At 41.2% G+C, this 23,195-nt stretch overlaps 1 protein-coding gene across 4 annotated transcripts in view; it reads left to right on the plus strand.

The window, feature by feature from the left end:
- ITPR1 (inositol 1,4,5-trisphosphate receptor type 1) overlaps positions 1 to 23,195 on the plus strand; it is a 147,719-nt gene that overhangs the window by 37,498 nt on the left and 87,026 nt on the right. For 3 of the 4 annotated variants that reach the window (XM_019620242.2, XM_019620243.2, XM_019620244.2), the window contains 23 exons: positions 485 to 583; positions 1,069 to 1,152; positions 1,241 to 1,387; positions 2,757 to 2,852; positions 3,950 to 3,994; positions 6,404 to 6,558; positions 7,199 to 7,298; positions 7,742 to 7,902; positions 8,599 to 8,740; positions 9,072 to 9,230; positions 9,762 to 9,934; positions 10,191 to 10,310; positions 11,494 to 11,688; positions 13,576 to 13,827; positions 15,125 to 15,266; positions 16,212 to 16,365; positions 16,675 to 16,862; positions 18,048 to 18,186; positions 18,997 to 19,051; positions 20,301 to 20,466; positions 20,591 to 20,761; positions 21,853 to 21,918; positions 22,783 to 22,920. In XM_019620242.2, the coding sequence (XP_019475787.2) occupies positions 485 to 583; positions 1,069 to 1,152; positions 1,241 to 1,387; positions 2,757 to 2,852; positions 3,950 to 3,994; positions 6,404 to 6,558; positions 7,199 to 7,298; positions 7,742 to 7,902; positions 8,599 to 8,740; positions 9,072 to 9,230; positions 9,762 to 9,934; positions 10,191 to 10,310; positions 11,494 to 11,688; positions 13,576 to 13,827; positions 15,125 to 15,266; positions 16,212 to 16,365; positions 16,675 to 16,862; positions 18,048 to 18,186; positions 18,997 to 19,051; positions 20,301 to 20,466; positions 20,591 to 20,761; positions 21,853 to 21,918; positions 22,783 to 22,920 (3,147 nt within the window). The remainder of the gene's footprint in view (positions 1 to 484; positions 584 to 1,068; positions 1,153 to 1,240; positions 1,388 to 2,756; positions 2,853 to 3,949; positions 3,995 to 6,403; positions 6,559 to 7,198; positions 7,299 to 7,741; positions 7,903 to 8,598; positions 8,741 to 9,071; positions 9,231 to 9,761; positions 9,935 to 10,190; positions 10,311 to 11,493; positions 11,689 to 13,575; positions 13,828 to 15,124; positions 15,267 to 16,211; positions 16,366 to 16,674; positions 16,863 to 18,047; positions 18,187 to 18,996; positions 19,052 to 20,300; positions 20,467 to 20,590; positions 20,762 to 21,852; positions 21,919 to 22,782; positions 22,921 to 23,195) is intronic. The other variant, XM_019620245.2, reaches the window with a different exon arrangement.

Genomic DNA, 23,195 nt, shown 5'->3' on the forward strand with positions numbered 1-23,195 from the left:
TAAGTAAGGTTTTGCCCTGGCAGAAGGGAAGAACAGGACATCTGCTGTCCGTAATGAAGTGCGTTTGCCTTGAGTCATATGCCAGCCTGGTTGAGAGTCTGATTTTACAAATGAAAGTGCATCTTGGAGGAGGAGGATTTTTGGCTGACCTTTTGCTATAGGAATTACTTGTTAAATGTTAACCAATGAAACAACTTCATGGGAAGTAGCAGATAGATTTGTTACCAAAATTACAGGCTATGTTTCTTCTGTAAGCCTCTAAGTCCCTTGGTATAGGATTATTTTCCTGCCTGAATGACTGAATCTATAGTAAGCTAGCTTCTGGTGCAATGGAATCCTGATTTTCTTATTCAGACCGGCATCTCTCCAAACTATGGGGCTGCAATTTCCTCTTATCACTCTTTTTTTTTTTTTAAAAACAAACAAACAAACAAAACATGCTTTCTGAGATCGCAGGTTTGTCTGATGCTGTGCTTATCTACAGGTTGTCATTGGAGACAAAGTAGTCCTGAATCCTGTCAACGCTGGTCAACCTCTTCATGCTAGTAGTCATCAGCTTGTTGATAATCCGGGATGCAATGAGGTAAGGGCAGACAGACACAGCTGGTAGTACAGGAGTTGGGAACAGCTGCACAAACCTCTGTATGTTTCAGCTAAGCTGCTAGGGCTTGTGTTGCAGGAAAATGAAACCTTGGTAAGTTCGTTAGCACCTGTGGTGATGTTTAAGAATTATTGTCTTGTAACTCATCTCCTTAATGTCTCTGCAAGAATTCTCCTGTACCTTTTGTGCACTGAACAAAGGTTGAAATTTGATCTGTTTTTTTGACTGGATAGAAATGAGATTATTCTTCAAGATCAATAGCCATGGCTCTATGGTGCGTGACTTACTGGTGAGTCAGATCTGTAGTTAGATTTTTCATGAGCAGATGCAGAAGTGGTTTTATTTAAAGTAATGCAATAAGGTTTGTAGTACCCTGAGCACCGGGTTAAAAAATAAGGCTGTAGTTCTATGGCAGAAATTATGCAAGCACAAGACAGTGGGACTAACAGTTTTATTTCTCCTTTTAGGTCAACTCTGTGAATTGCAATACAAGCTGGAAAATAGTCCTTTTCATGAAATGGAGTGATAATAAAGATGACATCCTCAAAGGGGTAAGACTCAAAAGTTTACTTGCTTTAACTTGTTCACTGGTGGGTAATGTCTCTGTCTCTACTGATCATGCATTCTGGGCCTTGACAGGGGGATGTAGTAAGATTGTTTCATGCAGAGCAGGAGAAGTTTCTGACTTGTGACGAGCACAGAAAGAAGCAGCACGTCTTCCTCAGAACGACGGGGAGGCAGTCTGCCACTTCTGCAACCAGCTCAAAGGCACTGTGGGAGGTGGAGGTAAGAACTGTGACCTGGGCTGGGGGTGGCTCTGTGGTGACTGCTGCTGTTTAAAAACCACATACTTGCATTACTTTTGTTAGGTAAAAGCCTTCCTGATATTTGAATTTAATATTTCCTTTATTTGCTATGTTTTCTGTGCGAAATCAAAACTGAGGGTGATTTCTAATGCTGTAACAGATAGCTCTGAAATACAGGTTCTTGACAATTTAGAAGAAGAGGACAGAGAAGCATCTGTGATGTCATTTTTCTTACCAGTCTCTGAAATCTAAAGCCAGCTAATAATCTCAACTGTCCCGGAGAGTGTTCTGAACATTCTATTTTTGGTCTGCAATGCTGTGATTATACATATCTCATTTGAAAGGAGATAGCAACCTTGTGCTAGACTGTGCATTGTCTGAACCATTTTTCACTGTACTGGGCTTTTACATAGTGACTAATATCCGTGCCATCGTTGGTTTCAAAAAATACTCTCCCTCTATTAGTACAAAGGATAAACCAGAGCTATTTTATGTAGGTATGGTTTTAAATGTTTGCCATTTGCACTGCCTGTGAGAGCCATAAAATTAGTTGTAATGCTGCATATGTTTTTCCCATTGTCGCTCCAGAAGTATCTGATTTGATATACAGCTTTTCCCCTATTTCTGTTGAAAGCTTACCTCTAACGAGCTTGCACAAAAGCCAGTGATGTGTTGTAACTGTTGACGTGCATGCAGTTACCCAGTGATGGATGTGGTGTGCTCAAAGGTGGTGTAGTCCCTCCCCAGAAAGCAGAGATCAGCTGTACTGAGCATTCCCTAAGTGGGTGTACCCAGAGTGGCCAATACTGAGTAACAGATCAGCTGATGTTGGAGGTTCTGCTTACTACAGGGCAAGTTTGCAGTCTGTCAGATTTCTCTTCTAGTACTTCTGTACAATACTGCTGCATGTCAGACCTTTCAGAAGGTTGAACATTAGATACAGCACATTAGTTAAATATTAGTTCCAGAAAAATTTGATGGATCTGCTGCATCTCTTTAGGAAGTCTGTTTCAAGATCTAGCAACGATGCCAGTCTAGAGCACTTTCTTTCATTACTTTAACTGCCAGCTTGTACCCTAATCTTCCTGCCATCACCCACCAGAAACTCCAGATGGAACACTGGTCAGTACCCAGTGGCCAAAAAAACCAATGTTCCTAAATTGAGATGGAATAACTGCTCCAAGTATTTTCTGTACTGCACGTTGTTTTCATTTGAAAGATTATTTTGTCTTTTCGGGAGCTCTTTGTTATGTTTCTTCTTTACCTATAAGGGAAATATATATGTGAAGTACTGTATTTTAAGAGAGAAGTCACTTATAGATAGTATAACTGTTCCCCTTTCCTTGCAGGTGGTACAGCATGATCCTTGCCGTGGTGGTGCAGGGTACTGGAACAGCCTTTTCAGGTTCAAACACCTTGCTACTGGGCACTACTTAGCAGCAGAGGTAAGCGTTGAGGTTGTTTAGGAGCTCTGCCTTTCCTTCTCAGCATCCTATTCCTTTTATTCTTTCTGAAAATCTCTCATTTCCCACCCTAAAAAGATGAGGGAAGGAGAGCAGTGTTTGGGTCCTTTAGGGTCATTACAAATGTAGATGGTAAACATGGAAGTCAGTTAAAGAGACTTGGATGAATGCTGCAGTATAGGGATAGTCTTGAGTATATTGCTCTTCCTGTATGAATTCTAAAGGCAATTACTCTTTTACAAGGGGTAGGTGCTAAATACTGGTATACTGTTTTGTGGGTAGTAAGAATGAAGTTGAATTAGTATTTGAATAGCTCTTAAATGGCTGAGCCCCACTGGGGGAAAATAAGTTCTATTAGCTAATGTTAGCTTCTCTCAAGTCATGGATTTTCTAGTAGGAAAGATTGACTGTAAGATGGAAATGCAGTTAGGTTTCAGAGCAGGCTGGTAAGAACTGCAGATAATGCTTAAGTGTCCAAGCATAAAGTAAGGTCTGGTTTGCTTGCTGTAGTTGATAATCTCTCCACACTGAAGTAAAATTTCAGGACATCTTATAAAATGAAATAAATAAAATGTTAAAGCACTATAATTTTGTGAGTTTTGCTGCTTAACACTTGTAAATGTTCATTAAAACTAATTTTAAGTATTTCAGGGCACAGATATACCAATATGCCTGTACACAAACCTCTATAAATAAAGGCTGTCCTGGATGTAAGGCAGAGCAGAGCAGAAAGGCTGTCTTAGCTCATGTTGTTGACATGAGAGTTTCAGTGGGAAAGGTCTGGATTACGTATCCTATGTTACACTCCTCTAACAAGTAGATTGGAAAAGCAGCAACAGTTTGTCACTTGTACATGAACATATCCTTTTCAACTGTGGTCCAGTATTCAGCTTTTTCAGGGTTTGCTAAATCAGCCAATTAGAAATAAATCCACTTGTGTATTATATTTGTTCTGCATGCCCAGTAGAACCGTAGCAGTAGAGCTCATCTTTTGCAAAACAAATTTAGATTGTGCTGAGGTTGTTTCCCACTTGTAGCGCTGTTAGAGTTTTGACATGCGTGTGATTCTGTTTCATCAGGTAAACCCTGACTATGAGGAAGATGACCAGGAGTGTCAATCCTCAGTAAGTATAGGCAAGAGTATGGTCTTGCCCCTAATTGAGAGGGCTTGCACAGGCTCTGGTACTCAACTGGCCAGTGCATGGATTGTTGAGGCCTTGTTGCTAGTGCAGATGCTGAGAAATTGAGCGTGATCTGAAGGCTGTCAGGGCCTCTGCAGAGGAGTGGATATTAAAAACTGGAGTAGGCTTTAGTAAGGAGCAATACACCTGTGACCAAACTCATGTGTTACTTGGACTTACCCCTTACCTTCCCCCTTCATAGTATGTCTTTCTGTCTTCCTCTTTCTTAAACCTTTGCTTTCTTGAAGCACTCTTTGTATAGGTCTGAAGAGCTCAAGGTTGACACAAGTGTCGTGTGTTCCTAGTGGGATGTTCACGTCGTGCTGTGCCAGTCAGCCATTCTTGGCCTCCTTGTTCAATTCATGAGTACCCTCTCGTTTTAGTGTCACTGGAAAGCCATGCTGAAGGGCCTAGAGAGAAAGAATGGCAGGGTGGGAATGATTTCAGCGCCCTTCTTTCTTCCATTCTTTCTCATGAAAGCAAGTCTGTGTCCTTCTCAGTAAATATTTTTGTGTTGAAGATTGAGTGCTGATGCTTTGTACTGTTAGAAGCTTCTCACTGATGTCAAAGGGAAACAGCATTGCTTCAATGGGAGAAAACAGAACTGGAACAGCATTTTCAATTTTAGCTTACGTTTTTTAACTTGGATGAAATTGTGGGCTTATGTGAATTTCTCAGTCATTTATACTGAGTAGTGAAAGATTTGCTACACTTAGAACTGAGAAGGAACTATTCCCGTATTCAAAAGGAGGTGAATTCTGTGATAGTGCTGCAGGGATGAGATTACCTCTGAAAAGGATTTACCATCACAGCCTAGCCATTAAGAAGCTCGCACTTGCCCCCAGATACTGAACTGTTATCCTTATTTCTTGCTAGCTTAGCAAACGCTCATCTTCTGCCAGCTTGTCTTTAGTAAACATAGTTGTACAGTGGGGAAAAACATGAACAAAAACTCCACACTGCTGTTGTTCCAGTGAGGGGGGAAAAATATCCAATGCTAAACTGTTTTTGTTTTTTTTTTTTTTGCTTAACTTGAAAGTTAATCAATGTGTCTGTCATTATAGATATCCTTCCTGCTGGTAGTGCACTAATGCCTTATTCCTGAGTGCAGTAATAATGGTAACACTCTGGCTTCAGAAGTGTACTTTTTTCCCTACTGTGTTTTTTTAACCACTAGGTGGCAAAAATAGACCATAAAGAATAGGATCAAGAGCACATAATTCATTTCTAACATAAAATTACTGCATTGCTTAACGTTCAGTCATGACAACATGGTGTGGGCTGCTTACCTTTGCTTTCATACATTAACTTCAAATTCATTCAAATGTGAGCTCTCTGCAGAACTGCAGGTTTCTTTGCACAGCTGTTTTGCTGTTGTTTTCTTCTCTTAGCTCAGTGGAAGAGCAGTTTAAATGGGCATGAATGAGATGCTGTGTAACACCCTTTCAGTATTAGTGGGCTGCTTCTGTCAATGTTGGTGCTGAAGTTTTAGTTCTCCCTAAATTGCCTCAATTCTTGCTTCCCAACTTATTAGTTTCCATTGTCAGCTTTGTGGCAGTTCTTATAACTGACCAGTTTTCTCCTGGTGTGTCAAAGGCACATCGTGAATGTTAGCAGTTGTCTTATTGTGGGGATGAAGGAGGCTGCTGAAACGTGGAGAATTCAAACCAAGTGAGCACATTTCTCCAGATGTAAAGCCTCCAGATGGACCCTTGAATGTATAGTCGCTTCTTTTGATGGCACGTTCCCAATGTATTTCTGTTCCATGCAGTTAACTGTCTGTTCCCTGTGCAAAACCAAGGACGTTAAATGTCACTATTTTGCAGCCAAGTTCACCGAATACCAATGTGCAAACTACAGAGTATTCTGAGGCACAAACAACACTGGGTAGCTATTCAGTGTTTTTAGGGATTGGAATGCCCTGTATCAAGGGCATTGCTTTCAGCCTCCTTTGAGTGCCTGTCTTCCAGTGGTGCCAAATATATTTCTAAAGCCAGTAGTGTCTAGAGTGGCCATCTCACCAGATGTGCATCTGGTCAGAGTTCCTGACACACTGTGTGGTGAATGACTGGGGGGTTTTGAGTTTCTTCTGGCACCCTCTGCAAGACACAGCTTCTGTTGTCTAGGATTTAATGTATATATCAATCCAGGAATGCTCAGAAGTTAACAACACTATAGAAAGCTAGGAAATTGTTTGATGAGGAGCTGCTGGTACCCTAAGTCATAGTAATCTTCTCCAGGACCTGGAGTGGTTCAGAGTTAGCTCTACAAATTACAGCACGTGCCCATTTAGCACTAGGCAGTTGGGCCTGGAGAGCCTGAACTGACTTTGTGATGGGACTTCTTCCACAGCAGGACCCTGAGCAGGATGCCTCCAGAAGAGGCTTGCGCAGTGCTCAGGAGAAGATGGCATACTCTCTGGTGTCCGTGCCTGAAGGAAATGATATCTCCTCCATATTCGAGTTGGACCCCACCACCTTGCGAGGAGGTGACAGCCTTGTCCCCAGGTATGGCCAACGACTTTGAGCTGTTTTCCCACAGTTTTTTTCCTTTGAAATTGAGGTGGTTTTTCAAATTAACATAGAAATAATGCCTAGAACATCACTCTAGTACTTCACAGTGGAGTTATTGGTAACAGAACCCCATTTTATAGATGGGAAAACAGATGAAGTGTCTTTCTTGCCAGTGAAGAGACTGTGGCTGAAGTTTGTTGTCTATAGTGCTCTTCCTAATACCTGTCTGTATTGCGTTTGCTAGGACGTGACTGGTGCTTGGCACTTCATTTTCTGTTGTCTCTGGTTAGTTAACTGTTCATATGGTACCTCTTGCTACTTAAGATACTGTACCTTTCAAAGATGCATAGTCTGAATGCAGGCTCTATGCTGTCCACTCCTACCCAGAAATATTTGTTGTATGAACTTTATCCAGCTGACTCTTTGAATCATCACATACTGTAAGTTAGCATAAATTAACAAGGAAAAAAGAGTTATTCCTGTTATGGCAGCTTGGGTAGAAGTAGTTTTGTTACTTTCTTTGTTTGTTTTTTTTTTCCACTTGATCCTGCCAGCATTTTGCATTTATGAACAATGCTAAGATTTCTTGCCTGGCAATCTGATTCACACTTTGAATCTTCTGACTTTCTTTTAGGAACTCTTATGTCAGACTTAGACACCTTTGCACTAACACCTGGGTTCACAGTACAAATATCCCTATTGATAAAGAAGAAGAGAAACCTGTGATGCTTAAGGTAAGCCTTGTTAATTTTTTGTGATTGCATCCTTTTATTTCTATACTTTCACTTACATGTTGCTTATAGGTAAGAATTCCAGTCCTTTGAGACTTTGGAGTTGGTCAAACAGTAAACAGTGTAACAGCAATTAATAGTGCCTACACAAAGTTTTCTATAGGCTTTCATAGTAGCTTAATAGCTATGCTGTTAAATCTCTGATATATGGCAGTCAGCACATGGAAGATTTTTTTTCTCCTGTTTATGGCAACATTTTGCAATCTCAGTCTGAGATTTCTCTGTATTGGGAACACCTATGAGCTTGTACAGAGTGGTTCTGTTCCCATACTGTCTGAGTGAATCTGCATAGCAGTGTGGCTTTTTGTTTGTGTTAGTTGTTCACATACTTAGCGATACTACTTTTTTGCCTTCTATTCTGATAATAAAGCTTCTTTGGGTTTTAGATTGGTACTTCTCCAGTAAAAGAGGACAAGGAAGCTTTTGCTATAGTACCAGTTTCTCCTGCAGAGGTTCGGGACTTGGACTTTGCAAATGATGCAAGTAAGGTGTTAGGTTCCATTGCTGGCAAACTGGAAAAAGGAACAATAACCCAGAATGAAAGACGGTAAGGAAACGAGAAGTTGGTTCAAATACTGCTTGCTTTACTCAATACCTATTTCTTTCATTATTGATATGTGCACATAGTGGAGGTTCTCAAGCAGTGTTCTGTCAACCCTTCACTGTCACTTTGTGAAATGAGAGCATGGGAAACTGTTGTTGTGAACGTAGGGGAATAATCCGTAGCATGCCTCTCTTGATGGGCTTTGCAAAATGAGTGTGGGAATTTATAATCCATCTTGTGAAGGGTGAACATATGACTTATGGCAAATCCTCTGGCAATGTCTTTGAAAAATATGTGGCCACTCAAAAAGAATGTGCAGTCTGCTGTGTAAAACACGTGTGCTTCCGTAGGCAGTGTTTTTCATTTGGCCTCAAGGAGATTATAACCTGATCTATTTTTTCTGGCAATTCAAAAGAACTGCTGAAAACGTAGTGATCATATAGTGGCCTTAAAGTGATGTCATTGTCTTAATGCTGCTGCAGTTTGACAGTTGTACCTGTACTATTCTAACAGGCTGTAACAATAAGGAGTACTGGCTCCTAATGTTAAATTTCATGCAAACGTTGGTGCTTTATCCAACATCTGGGTTAGCTGTAATGTTTTTTGTCCCTTAACATGAAATCCGTGTAACCTCACACTGTCGTTGTTCTTTTAACAGAATCTGTATTCTTGTATTAACAACTTGTGACTTTTCTGTAGATCTGTTACCAAATTGTTGGAGGATTTGGTCTACTTTGTTACTGGTGGAACTAATTCTGGGCAAGACGTCCTTGAAGTGGTATTTTCTAAACCTAATAGAGAACGGCAAAAACTGATGAGAGAACAGAATATCCTAAAGCAGGTAGACTGCATTTTTCTCTAAGCTGTGCCTACACGAAGGGTTGTCGGAAAGGAGATCCTAGTAATAGAGAACCTGGTCAGAATGGTGGGACCAAAGGATCTGCTGAGTGTCTAGCTGTTGGCAGCTTGGCAGTGGACTCTGGGCGTAGTATTGCTAGAAGAAAAGATTATAGAATATAGTGATGATCTTGGCTACTCTGTGGCCAAGGAACAAACAGCAACTATGGTGTGTTTCTGACGTATCTTTTTGAAATTGATGAATGTTAGCGCAGTACCTTTACGTGAATCAGATGCCTCGTGGGATTTATGTTTGGGTTTTCATAAATCCGCAGATTTTCAAGTTGCTGCAAGCACCATTCACTGACAGCGGCGATGGCCCCATGCTGCGGTTGGAGGAGCTTGGAGACCAACGTCATGCTCCCTTCAGACACATCTGCAGGCTCTGCTACAGGGTGCTGAGGCATTCTCAGCAGGATTACAGGAAGAATCAGGTTTGGAATATGTTTGCAGCTCTCAATGGTACTAACGTTTATCCTGCTCCAAAAACCACTGATATTGCTCCTGCTGTGCTGTGGTGTGGTTGTACAGTCAGCAAGATGTTTTTTGGGTTGCTTATTTTTACTGTCATCTTTTGACTCTATCAGAGGTTATGTGCAGTGTAACTAGCAATACTTGTAAGGAGAATTTGAGAAAACAATGGAATTGCTGTCAATACAGGTGAACTTAAAGATTTTCTTCACTCTTGTGTACTGCAAGCTCCATTGCAAGTTGGCCTGTGAACTAAGGATGCGTAGTTTTTTTTGTTGCAGCTATTAAAACCAGACTCGGATAGGGAGAAATTCTTTGGTATCCAGTCCAGGAATAAGGGAGATGTTAAGACTTTAAAGGAAGAACAATTAGAATCTAACTCAGTCGCTGCCTGGGATGTTGGAATTAACAAATGTCTTGTTGTTTTGTTATTGATTATTTTCTGAAATTCTGAGAATGAATTACATCACCTTTCTCTTTCCCTTTGGTTAAAGGAATACATTGCAAAGCAGTTTGGCTTCATGCAGAAACAAATTGGCTACGATGTCTTGGCTGAGGACACTATTACAGCACTGCTTCATAACAATCGCAAGCTCCTGGAGAAACACATCACAGCTGCTGAGATCGATACCTTTGTTAGTCTTGTGAGGAAAAATAGGGAGCCCAGGTGAGATCTGCATTTTAAATACACAACTACCGTTTTCCTCAGTCCTCTGAGAAAAAGCTGCACTTGCCAACTTACTAGCAAGTAAGCACAACTAGTTCACTTCTTTTTTGGCATTTGCCATAACTTCCTGCTAAGGCAAGGATCTTACTCTATAGTGTTAAATCAGAGTTCTGAATGTTTTCTTTCTGAAATATAGAGTGCCTCAGTCTAAACCTCAGCATGGATTGATACCCTCTTGGCTTACGTTTTCCAACAGGTTTTTGGATTATCTCTCAGATCTGTGCGTTTCCATGAACAAGTCTATTCCAGTAACACAGGAGTTGATTTGTAAAGCCGTACTGAATCCAGCAAATGCAGACATACTCATTGAAACGAAGTAAGTCAATGCCTTTAGAGATGGTTTTCCTAGTGTGAAACAGAAGGGAAGGGATTCAAAGCTGAGAGCACTTCTGGCACATCTAGAGAAAGCAGTTAAATATGTGCAGAGTCCTCTTTGGGTGCACAATAAATGGATATTGATGACTGCAAAAGTCTGTGATGTCTGTTCTCAGACCTGCAGTCAGAGACTCCTTTCTGATATTTTGTTTTCTTTCCTTCAAGTAGAAAGCCTTGCAGGAAGGGAGTACAGGATTCCATAAGCTGTCTTCTGGGTCCCAGGCTTCCATCTCTGAGCTATCTGAGCACTTCTTGGGCAGGACATGGACTCTGCACTCAGCTTGCACCAAAGCAGAAGCTGATGCATTTCTGCTCACTTGTTTCTCCCCCTAACTGTTGGGTTTTGGTCTCTAGTTTTCTGCACTGCCCTGCCACTGATGGAGCATCACTGCAGGCACCAAATCCCAGTTGTCTTTTTTATAACGATGAGGTTATTCAATACGTGGAATAGGGTACAGATAATCATTATCTAAATACTGTAAGAGGGAGGCAGGCCTTTGTCAGGTAGTACCCAAAATCCACATAGCTGAGAATATCCTTGAAGAGGTAATTCTCTTCATCAAAGCATGAAGACTAATTTATTTCCACCAGTGCTTAAAGTTGCCACATATTTTATTTGTTCTTATCTCATATACTTGATTTGCATGTTTCATATGTATGATTCTAGTTCTTCAGCAAAAGAAAGAGCACGGTTACTGTTTTAGTGGCTGAATTGCTTCTAGCTTTGTCACATAAGCAGGAAAGTGTTGATCCAGTTATTCAGTTATCTAGTATTTATGGGATCTGGTACTGATCAAATGTTTTTGTTCACCAAATCTTCCTTGTTTGTTGAATGAAATGTTTGTTGTCAGATGGAAAGGTTTACATTCTAAATTTACTCCACTGCTTTTAATAATAAAACCCGAAGACTTTCTGTAATAAATTGCTACTGCAGAATGAGTGTGATATTCAACTTTTACTTGGTATAGTTCAAGAATAAAATTTGTTTTCTTAAGGCAGGTGAATCATAAAATTACTTACTTTTATATCACCAGTACATTTCAGCAAGTGTCTTGAAAGAAATGTTCTGAAAGCTTTGCATGGGTCTTGGCAGTTTCTAGTCTCACCACACTTCATTCTGGCAGGCTGGTCCTCTCTCGATTTGAATTTGAAGAAGTGTCAAGTGGAGAAAATGCCTTGGAAGTTGGAGAAGATGAGGAAGAAGTGTGGCTATTCTGGAGAGACAGTAACAAGGAAATCCGCAGTAAGAGTATCAGAGAATTGGCTCAGGATGCTAAGGAAGGGCAGAAGGAAGATCGGGACGTGCTCAGCTATTACAGGTTAACAGCATGTGCAGTAGCTGGCTAGCAAAGTTCATCTAAATTGTGGGGGAAAGCCTTCAGTATATAGGCTTCAGTTAAATTTGGGGAAAGGATGCTGAGCTCGTGGATGAAATAGCCATTAAAAAGTGGCTCTGTGAGGTGTGAGCTAAAAGCATGAGATTCATGGTTAGAAATCACATTATCAGCATGGGAAAGTTTAAACTGATTTGAAAAGATTAGCTGGGGCTTTCAGTGCATTAAACTTGCACACCATTTAATGGCTGTGTTTCTGCTTGGTTCCCATGCAAATGGATGTTAATGCAGTCTGTATGCCAACTGTGTAGGACTCCTGTGTTGAAATGGTGGTTGGGGGTGAATAAGTGCTGTGGATTTCAGTGTACAAATGGTTTTGCTTTTGGTTAAAAGAAAAAAAAACTTATTTACCCCTTGCCTTCTGTGGTCAGTGCTCCTGTAGTATTCTGCAATCAAAGTGTTCAGTAGTCCTACAGAATTCAGCAGGGCAGTGTATGAACTTAAAAGAAAAAAATAAATAATTAAAAAAAGCCACAAGTTAGGTTTGATTAATGCACTGTTCTTTCGTGCAGTTTGAGCTGTGCTTTTAGCAGTTTCTAATGTGAGGTGATGTTTCCAGATGACTTGACAAGACACCAAGTTCTTGGCATAGTGTTAGATCAAGTTTCAGCCCAAACCAAATTCCTGTGTCTGGGTTTTAAACTTTTGAAAGCAGTGTGACAGACTCAGCTCTGGTGGTACAGGGAGTACAGAGAGATACAGAGAGATTTTTTTGGTGCTGCTTTTTTTTTTTTTTTTTTTTTTTTGCATTATCTCCAGCACTGAAATAATTTCACTAGACTTCCCAATGTGTTTTTAATTGAACCTACTGGGGGGGCTGTACTTAAAATGCGATCTTCTATAATATCAACTTATAAAAATTATAGTTGCTTTCAAAATGGATTGTATTACACTTTCTTCTAAGCAGAATCACTAGCATTAATTACTTCTAGCCCACCTTATAGTCTTGTACATGTGCTTGAAACAACTAGAATCATAGAATGGCCTGGGTTGAAAAGGCTCACAATGCTCATCCAGTCCCAACCCGCTGCTGTGTGCAGGTCACCAACCAGCAGCCCAGGCTGCCCAGAGCCACATCCAGCCTGGCCTTGAATGCCTGCAGGGATGGGGATCCACAGCCTCCTTGGGCAACCTGTTCCAGAACTACTTAGTGTAGAGTTGGGTTAAACCACCGTGAGGAGTGCTTGGAGATGAAAAGCAGTTTGTTGTCAATTAAACATTCATTTCTTTAGGAAATCTCACAGTTAACATTGCTCAACACAAGTCTGTGAGTATTTATGAGCGTTGGATGTTCGTGACTGAAGGTTAATTATCAGTCTGCTGAATGTGCATAACTTAAATGCCAGTTATTTGCTCTTACAGGCTGAAAAGCTAAAGAATAGTTTATTTTTCATTTACCATCTCTTTGACTGGAGGGAAATGAGCTCAGTACTTCTGAGCCATCTTTTAAGGGTTCTGTTGTCCATTCTATTGTTCCTCCTCAGTGAATCACCATGGCATCAGCATTAGTTAGAAGTGTTCTGTCTTCTACACTATCCAGACTGAGCTGCCTTAAGTGTTCTTTGGATTCTTACAGAACTTTTGTTAATAGTATTGTTTCTGTATAACTCTCTGGAAAATGAAGAACAGTTTTATTTTATTTTTACACTCTTCCCACTTTTACTAGTGTTTGGTTAATACCTTTTGTTTTTCTTTTGAGTAAAGACTGGAAAATAGAAAATTCAATCCATTGTTACTACATATAATATCTTATCAATGCTCCAGGCAGTGGATGGTTCTGGAAATGTTTGTGTTTCTCCCCTCTCCCCAAAGATACCAGCTAAACCTCTTTGCTAGAATGTGCCTTGATCGCCAGTACTTAGCCATAAATGAGATTTCTGGCCAGCTGGACGTGGATCTCATTCTCCGCTGCATGTCTGATGAAAACTTGCCCTATGATCTGAGAGCATCTTTCTGCCGCCTCATGCTGCACATGCATGTTGATCGTGACCCCCAGGAGCAAGTTACACCAGTGAAGTATGCACGGCTGTGGTCTGAGATTCCTTCTGAAATTGCAATTGATGAGTAAGTACTTGCTGGAATGGTGTGGGAAAGGAAATTCCATCACTTGATTATTATTACTATTTTTAAATGAAACCAGATCGATCCTAATGGTTTTTTAGTACTGTTTTAATTTCTGTTATTGTAGCCATGTAGCAGATTCATTGCTTGTAATGTTTGGAGAGGATCTTCCTCAGTAAAAAAAAAAACAAAAAAAAAACCAAACAAACCAGAAATAAAAACACCACCTTCCTGTCTGTGTGGTGTAAAGTATGAAAGCAGGGTGGTGTTTCTGCAGAACACTGTGGTGTCTGTCTCGAAAGGGGTGATGTGGTCAGTGACCCTGGGGAGGGGAAGCAACGGGGGAGGGCTATTTCCTTCTTGCCTGATTTGATCAGAGCAGTGACTCTTCAAAGCTGATCGTCCGTACAGCAGCTGGTGCCATCAATAGCAAAAAAAAGGGGAAGGTGCAAAAACAAGTAATGTGCTGGATGCAGTCATGTTGCTTAATCACCAATGGAAAATATTCTGATACAGGGGTAGAAAACCTAAACAAAACCTCAGCCTGGTTGGAAGCTTGATTTCTTGACTGCAAACTCTTATCACCTCTTTATAGTAGAAATAATTTAACAACAGTAGAACAGAATTTGAACGAATCGAAACTCATTTTCTTTACTCAGGGAAACGAGAATTGACAATCATGTTAACCATTAGGAATTTGATTCTTTTTGGTATTAGTACTCACGTTCAGTGTTGTCTTCCTCCCCTCCTCGCTAACCTACTCTTTTGTGAGTAAATACAACAGCTCATAGTCAACCTTAAGTGCCAAAATAGAATAATGATTAGCTCAAGCTAAACAATGAGGGAAGCATGATCAAAAAGGGAGGAGCACAGAAGGTAGTTAATGGGGATTCTCTTTTTACAGTTATCTACACAGACTGAGAAACATAACTGTTACCAAAAAAAAAAAAAGTCTACACTGGATGAATATTGTTTTTATTTGGAGAGAGGTTAGCATCCACAGTCAGCATCTCTCGGCCACAACTGCTCTCCTGAGCGCTGCATGCAGCCTGTCAGTTTGCAGTTAAAAAAGAAACAACTTTATTGGGACAAAACCCTGTTTTGTTTTGTTTTTCTTGGATACTTTTAAGTGGTTCAATAGTGACCCTATGGGATAAAGCAGCAAAAGCCAGGAAAGTCTGGTGTCAGCTTCCTGACTCTGTCCATTGGACGGGCTTTTCAAGAGCCTTTAACTTTTCTTGGGGGAAAGAGCCCTGTGTACATTCATGCTGAATTCTGTTCTGTTTGTTTTCCCCTTCAGCTACGATAGCAGCGGAACTTCCAAAGATGAAATTAAAGAGAGATTTGCACAAACGATGGAATTTGTAGAGGAATATTTAAGAGATGTGGTGTGTCAGAGATTCCCTTTCTCTGATAAAGAGAAGAACAAGCTCACTTTTGAGGTAGTTATCCAGTTCTGATATTCACCTTTTTTTGGTGGGATTTGGTGCTTTTTTTCAGCAGCAGGAAGATGAGCAGCACTCAGCACTGAGCTGCCCTGCCTGCTGCCTCCTCTCGTGCAAACGCATCCACTGAGGTTTGTGAAGTTTGCTCTTGAAATGCAGTTAATGAATGTGAACTTATGTCTTAAAATTGCAGCGACTTATTTACTTTTTGTGCTCTGTGTTACTACCAAAGCAAGCTTTCCTGGCATAAAGTCAATAAAACTAAACACTCCGTCTGCATGCACAGATATTCTCTCCATCTTACAGTATTACAATGCATAGAACAGTGCCACACTCCATGGCTTAATGTCCAGTCCATGTGGTCTGTTTGTGCAATCAAATGCAGTGAATACATGCAGTAGTATTCTTGAACTATTGATTAAAAGTACGATGATTTAAATGGAGAAATGCTTGAGCTGATTGGTCTGCCTTCAGTATTCGCACTACATGTGGAAGTATTTTGTGCATTGTGAAGCAGTGTGTTGGGAGCACTTCTGGGGAAACTGAGTAATTATCTGTAGATATATATGTATCTATATTGTCACCCAAAGCCATAAAAAGCATTTGTAGGTACCTTCTAGTCTTGACCTATCTCAGCTGGTCTGTAATGAAACACAGCAGCTAGGGAATATCCATTGTAGCTAGGGAATATCCATTGTAGCTAGGGAATATCCATTGTGGCTAGGGATCTGTGCCACAAGCACTGTAGTATTTCTGAGCAAGCGGAAAACTTTCTAATGACACACAGAAGTACACAGTCTTGTATGGAATTATGAGGTATCACAACCAGAATATGACTAAGCCATGTTATTGATATATATTTTTTTTTTCTCTCTGTTATAACTTGATTTTTTATAGCAAAATGTTTAGTATTGACCAGACTTCTTATTGTTATTTTGGTAGGTGGTTAACTTGGCCAGAAATCTGATATATTTTGGTTTCTACAACTTCTGTGACCTCCTCAGGCTAACAAAAATCCTCCTTGCTATATTAGACTGTGTGCACATCACTACCATCTTCCCTATTACCAAAATGGCAAAAGGCGAGGAAAGCAAAGGTAAGACTGAGAAATGATTGTCATCAGCAGGTTCTAGTTGATGTAAAAACGTTAGTTTGCTTTCAGCACCTTCTAATCAGTGCTGTCTGTGGCTTGATTGTAAAGCAGGGTGATGTCTACGATGGAAGAGGGAGCAAGCAGGGTGGTTCTGAACCATTGCTCCCATTGGCTTTCACCTGTTCCAGGGAGTTATGTGTCTGGCTGCCTTTAATGTTGAGACAAGTTCTCTGTAGGATGTGAAGTGTCCTTGTCATGTTAATGCAGTCCCATTACACCAACATAATTACGTGTTTAACAACCTCTCTGAAGGGAGCAATGTGATGAGATCAATCCATGGAGTCGGCGAGCTGATGACCCAGGTGGTGCTGAGAGGTGGGGGGTTCTTGCCCATGACCCCACTTGCTGCTGCTCCTGAGGGCAATGTCAAGCAGACTGAGCCAGAGAAGGAGGACATCCTGGTGATGGATACGAAGCTGAAGATCATTGAAATACTTCAGGTATCAGCATCGCAAACTAATGGACATCTTGTTCTGTCTTTAGGTGTCAGTATAGTGCCATGTAAACATTTCGTTTACTCCTGCCTTGTATGTACCTGTTTTCAAGTCTTACAAGGGCAACTTTTTCAGGCAGGAAGCACTCGTACATATGTTAATATTATACAGTGACTGAAACCTTGAATCTACAGCAGTGTTTAACAGTGGCTTTTGAATGGCTGACTTGCTGAAGCAGAGGGCTCTTACTCCCTGTAGCGTCTTAGTTGCTCTGGATCTCCAGGACCATCTTGTTAAGTGTCCCAAGGAAGGGAGTTATGCTTGATGCTTGTTTCTGGATAGCTGTCAGCTGAACAGTTGGTGCCTGTACATTTCCCAGTCTCTTGCAGTCCCTTCCATCTTTGCTTTTCCCTCTTGTTCACTCCCTAGTCTTCAGAACATGAAGATAAAAGTTTTTTCCCCTTTTCCACAGCTCTGTCTAGATGTGACACAAAAATACTGTGCTCAGATCCATCTTCCCTCCCTCGCTGTACAAGTTGAGAACTGTTGGGAACTTCATGGACAAGTTCATGTAGGCCAAAATGCTGAAAAAGCCGTGTGGGCGGAAGCATGCAGAGCAGCAGGAAAGCCATGGTGTGCCTTCCCCCTGCCCTCCGTGGGAGGCTTTGCACGGAGCTGCATCTGAGGTCATGCCCTTCCTCTCAGCAACAGATGCAGCACGTAGGGGAGGCTTGATTCACTTCCTTTCACCATTTCTAATTTTAGTTAAACCAAGAACTTCTCTCATACGGCCTGGCATGTCACAGTGGGGTATTTTAATGTGTCAGTATTCCCCTTTGCCATAGGTTATTAAAACTGGCATTAAGCACTTTCCCTCAAGCATGAGGATGCACGGTCTGGGCAGCATTGAGGAATCAAAACTCTGCAAAGGCTTTTACTTCTGAGGTTTTATTACTGCGTGCCTATTGTGCTCACTGAAGTCACTGGAAAAAAAATTAATGAATCTGGGACTAGAAAACAACAACAAAAAAAGCAATGCAGTGCATATTTCCACATACGTCTTCTGCAAATTACATCCACATTTTTAAAATGTTGATCTTGTGTTGGGAGTTCTGTGTTGTGTCAATGGTCTGTGTGCGTGCTGGGAACAGACAAGCTACTTCAACATTTCTTCTACTTCTATATCATCAGTTCATTCTGAATGTGAGATTGGACTACAGAATCTCCTGCCTACTTTGTATATTTAAACATGAGTTTGATGAAAGCAACGCCCAGATGTCTGAGTCACCCACTGGCAGCAGTAGTCAAGAAATGCCAGCAAATGTACCAGGTCAGTTACCTTGCAAAGAATGAGTTTGTGTTAGGAAAGGTTCTTTAATCTTAGTCAGTAATTGATTCAGGTCCTTTCTTTGGTGTGTGAACATTGGTCCCACAGAAGCAGTGCAAACAGAAGGTTGCCTGGTAACATCAGTAGTCTCAGTTTTGTACTTACCATCAGTTTTTTATTAAATATGTGCTTTTTACTTCACTGCCTATTGTGCCCAAGAGTAGGTCATGTCAGTTAATGATGTATAAATTGCAAGTCCAGTGGCATTCAGCTCAAGCTGACATTTGTAACTCCTGCTGGTTGGAGAGATGGGGCAACAGAGAGGGAAGCAGCTGCCAAACCTCCTGCAAAAAAATGCCAAACGCTTTATTCTTTTATCATTTTGGAGTAGTAATTATTGCCAGTAAAATAATACGTGCCTTTTACTGGAAAACACAGAGCTCTTTCTGTCTGTTGAGCCGTAGGAGTATTGCTTTGGAACTTCTAGCTGCAGTCAGGTGTTCCCTGTGGACAACCCCTCTGAAACTTACATCAGTCCCATCGGTGTCTGGAACGAGGCAGATGCAGTCTGAAAACAGACAAGAAGAATAAACTTGGATGTTGCTGAAGTGGTTATGAGTTCAGTTTGTGAGCTGATGGCAGGTTAATATATTTTCTTAGGTTATCTTAGCTTCAGTAACGTGTGCATTCCGTTCAGGTTTCTGTGACTGATGTTCATCTACAGCCACACTTGTGGTTTAAAATGTGTTTAGACTGAAGAAACATCTCTGGTGCAACTCTGACACTTCATATTTGTCTGCTTTATGTTCTTAGGAGCCCTAGACTTTGAACATATTGAAGAACAAGCTGAAGGAATCTTTGGTGGAAGGAAAGTATCTCTTCAGTAGCACTAATCAAGATGTAGCGCTGCAGTCCCCAGTGTGCTCACAAGGACTGTGGATTGCAATTGCAAGTGAGGTGGTAAATGGAAAAAGATTGGGAACAGCTGCCCCAGTTGCGTAGGCTTTGTTTTCCTGAAATACCCTTGATACAGCTTGAAGTAATGCCTGTTTAAATTAAAAGTTATGGAGAAGGTACAGGTGGCCCTTCAGTCAAAAAGGTCTTTGCTGCAGTGCTTTGCTTGTGTGGGTGCAAGCAGAACTGGAGGATCAGTGCATCTAAGCTCAGTGCTGCTGTAAAATCTAAGGTGGAAAATTTTGTGTAGGGAAGGAGCTTCTGAGACAGATCTGCTTAGCCATGCTTGTTTGTTTTATAATGCAAAACTAGATTGCACGTGCATGACAGAACAAAACAAGCCCTGTCTTCAGTACCTGCTTTCTTTCTGGAGTTGCTTATACCCTTTCTTAAATCACAGGATGTAAAATCAGTGACAGACATAAAGTACTTGGGCTTATCTTGATATTCCACCCACCCACCCTGTTGGAACACCGTGCAGGTGTATATTCTAATAGCCCTTAAGCTGTTCTGAGAGGTGCAGCTCCTTTCTGTAAACCTAAGATAACTGATTTCTTAAATGAGGGAAGAGAGATTCATTTGCACAATTAATAACCTGTTTGGTAATGTAAGTGTGCAAATTTGGATGGAAGCAGAATTTGAGAAAGATTCAGAGTCTCCTTGGTAAGGAAATCAAAAAGGGACATTTTATCACCTACAGAAAGGAAATACAGAGAGAAGATAGCAAAGAGGAAAACTACAAGAGCTTGCCATAATTGGTATTGCAACCTGGATGCAGAGGAATGGTTGTATTTTGTGGATAGAAAGGATACTGTTAGGAATGGACAGGAATTATTGGAGGGAGCACTAGGACAGGACTGATGTGGGGACAAATAATTAGTCATAATTTGTCTCTGAAAAACATAGGTTGCACGCAGCTGCATGCTGAGTGAACTGTGAGTAATGAGATTGTGGAATAGCCTTCCAAGTAAGCAGCACACGCACAAAAACAAACAAACAAACAAAAACCAAAAAAACCAACAGTATGTTTTCATATAGCATTTGATAAATATTCTACTCATTTAAAAAGAAAGAGATTTTTTTCCACCACAGGGAGATAGACTTAGAAACCTGTTGGAATGATAAGGCCAATATTCTAGTAAATTCCTGCACTCTGTTTCCAGTGAGGAGAATACACCGCTGGATTTGGATGATCACGGTGGCAGAACATTCCTCAGAGTTCTGCTGCATTTAACGATGCATGATTATCCTCCCCTGGTCTCTGGAGCACTCCAGCTTCTCTTCCGACACTTCAGTCAGAGACAAGAAGTTCTTCAAGCTTTTAAGCAGGTAAGTGTGTTCATTAAAAGCATCACTCTTCATCTGAACGTATGTATTGTAGTTAAAAAAAAATAAAAAAAGAAAAGAAAAAGGAAAATCTTTTTGTGTGACTAATGGGTTGCGTTCATATAAGGTTCAACTGCTTGTTACCAGCCAAGATGTTGACAACTACAAACAGATAAAGCAAGATTTGGACCAGCTGAGGTCTATTGTGGAAAAATCCGAGCTTTGGGTGTACAAAGGCCAGGGCCCTGATGAGACTATGGACGGAGTGCCAGGTGAAAATGAACACAAGAAAAAAGAGGTAATTAGGTTGTGCTTCTCCACATGTGTGTATGTTAATATTTTCTGAAAGTGTAACTGTTTCCAGGCCTGTGACTGAGACTAGTGTCTTGTCAGCAAGTTGCATGGCCTGGTGATGCTGACTGCTGGTTTTTGACTGAAGCAAGAATTAGAGGGGAACTTAGACCAGCTGGTGGCAATTAGTCTCAGATGGAAACTACTCAGAACTATACGATGTTGCTAAAATGTCAGCTTCAGGTTCTAACACCGGGGTGCCTGCACCCAAAGTCAGTCAGATGAATGTACTCTCAACATAACTGATTTTTTCTGTATCCCTTGGCTAAATTATTTGCATATATAATGTGGGGTTGCTTATGACTTCATTGTAGCTATTAGCATGGTGTTGAGTTTCATAGTAAGTCCACTAGTGAAGCTAATGAATGAATGCTAAAGCACCACATCCATACGACATACAATACTATAGAGAGAAGTCTTGATTAAACCCCGAATATTTTCCGCTTTTAAGTATTTACTGTTATCAAAAGGCAGAGAATAGTGCTTAAAGAACCTGTTAAATGCTGGTGCTTTATTGTGCCTGGTAGTACTGGGCTCCCGCAGTACACACGTGTGGCTTATGGCTAATTAAATGCCTTTGTCCTCAGTATCATTTTAATCAAATAGAAAACAGTGGATGAAAGAATGCAAGAAATAGTCCCTGGGATATGAACACTTTTTGTTGGAAGTACAAGTAATTTGCTGATAGCCTTCCTTGTGCCTAGTTAGACATCCTTTGCTCTTCCTACAATAATAGTAAAGGGGGGGAGAGAGTTTTTGATGGAGAGGACCTGCTTACAGATGGAATATGACAAATGAAGGAAAGGACAGGAGGTTACTGTCTCTAAAAATTATCCTACCATCACATTATTTTATGTTATAGAGGTCTTGGCAGGGTAATTATACGTTATATATTTTTCTGAGACTGAGACTGTCAGCAAACTGAAGGCTGACTCCCCTTTCCAGGAAGAGAGCAGTCACTACCCTAGAACAGTAATTTCAGTCTTCATGAAGAGCATACTGCAAGCTTCTAATAAACTGTCTGATTCTTATCCACAGGAAGGTCACAGCAAGTCACAGAAGCCTGAAAGTACGAGCAGCTACAACTACCGCGTAGTAAAAGAGGTAAATCTGCTTCTTGATAGTTAAGTGGAAGTGTGAGTGAGTAACAGCTCTGGAGAGCTGAGTGCAGTCAGAGGGAGACACCCGGGAAAGTCTGAGTCACTCTTCCATTGTGGAAACTATTTGCTGAGTAATAACGTATCCCAGTGTGAATGAGAAGCCAGGAGTATAATAAGCACGACCTGTGTTCTTTCCTTAAGAATGGATTAATGAGAGAGACAATGTTTTGTTGCTGTTTCAATGGTAACACAATATTTTTACTATTAAAGGCTATGAAGGAAGAAAACAAGTCAAGAAGCTACTTTAATTGTTCTGCCCTGAGTCGTTCACATGCAAAACTGTGCTGCTGAGATTTAATTTCAAAAATACCAGACAAAGAGCATGCATTGGCACTGCTGTGTTCTGGTAATGAGCTTTCTGCAGTGCTGTGCTGTGGAGCCAGATGTTAGTCTCACTTTGCACAGCTAAATTCTGTAAGAGCAGCACTAGTCAGATGAAGTGGACGGTGCCCAGGCCAGTAACCACCACATGTGATGATGGATCTGTTGCCTCATTGCTTCCCTTGCTTATGCCAGTGACAACACTGTGCTGGCTGCTGCATCCTGGGAGAGGGGCGAGTGGCACGGTCACGGCTGCTGCCTTTTGCTTCTTAGCTGCAGCTCGGTCCTTCTGCCTCCCCACTGCTGTTACGGGAGCAACCAGGCTTTAACCTGGTCTTAACTCCTCATCGTGAGGCTGCAAAACTTGATTTTGCTCCCTAGAACCATCGCTGTTGATGCAGATGTGTTTTCTGACATTAGCTCTCTCTGGGAGCCATCTGGCACATTCTGAAACTCAGCCCAGTTCTAAAGCAAATCTCTTCTCCAGATCCTGCTCCGGCTCAGCAAGCTGTGTGTCCAGGAGAGCACCTCGGTCAGGAAGAGCCGCAAGCAGCAGCAGCGACTGCTGAGGAACATGGGAGCTCACGCAGTTGTGCTTGAATTGCTGCAGATCCCTTATGAAAAGGTTGGGTTTTTGTACAGCTGCCACTTCGCTTCATGTTAGGTTGATGGGCTTTAATACCTCATCCAAGTCTTCCTTGTTGCTACGCAGTACCTGTATGGCAGCCATCCTGGGATTACAAGGGAGCTTGGTTCCCTGTAGGGTACATCAGCAGATCTGTCCAGTAGTTACACACAGAACACAGAACCCCCCTTCCTCCCAGTCCCAGAGTCCCCCTTAGGTGTGAGTTAATACCAACAGGCTAACCAGCAGAGGGTTTTGCAGTTCATAATTAGACA

Source organism: Meleagris gallopavo, chromosome 14, assembly GCF_000146605.3.
Source record: "Meleagris gallopavo isolate NT-WF06-2002-E0010 breed Aviagen turkey brand Nicholas breeding stock chromosome 14, Turkey_5.1, whole genome shotgun sequence".
Classification (NCBI taxonomy): Eukaryota; Metazoa; Chordata; class Aves; order Galliformes; family Phasianidae; genus Meleagris; species Meleagris gallopavo.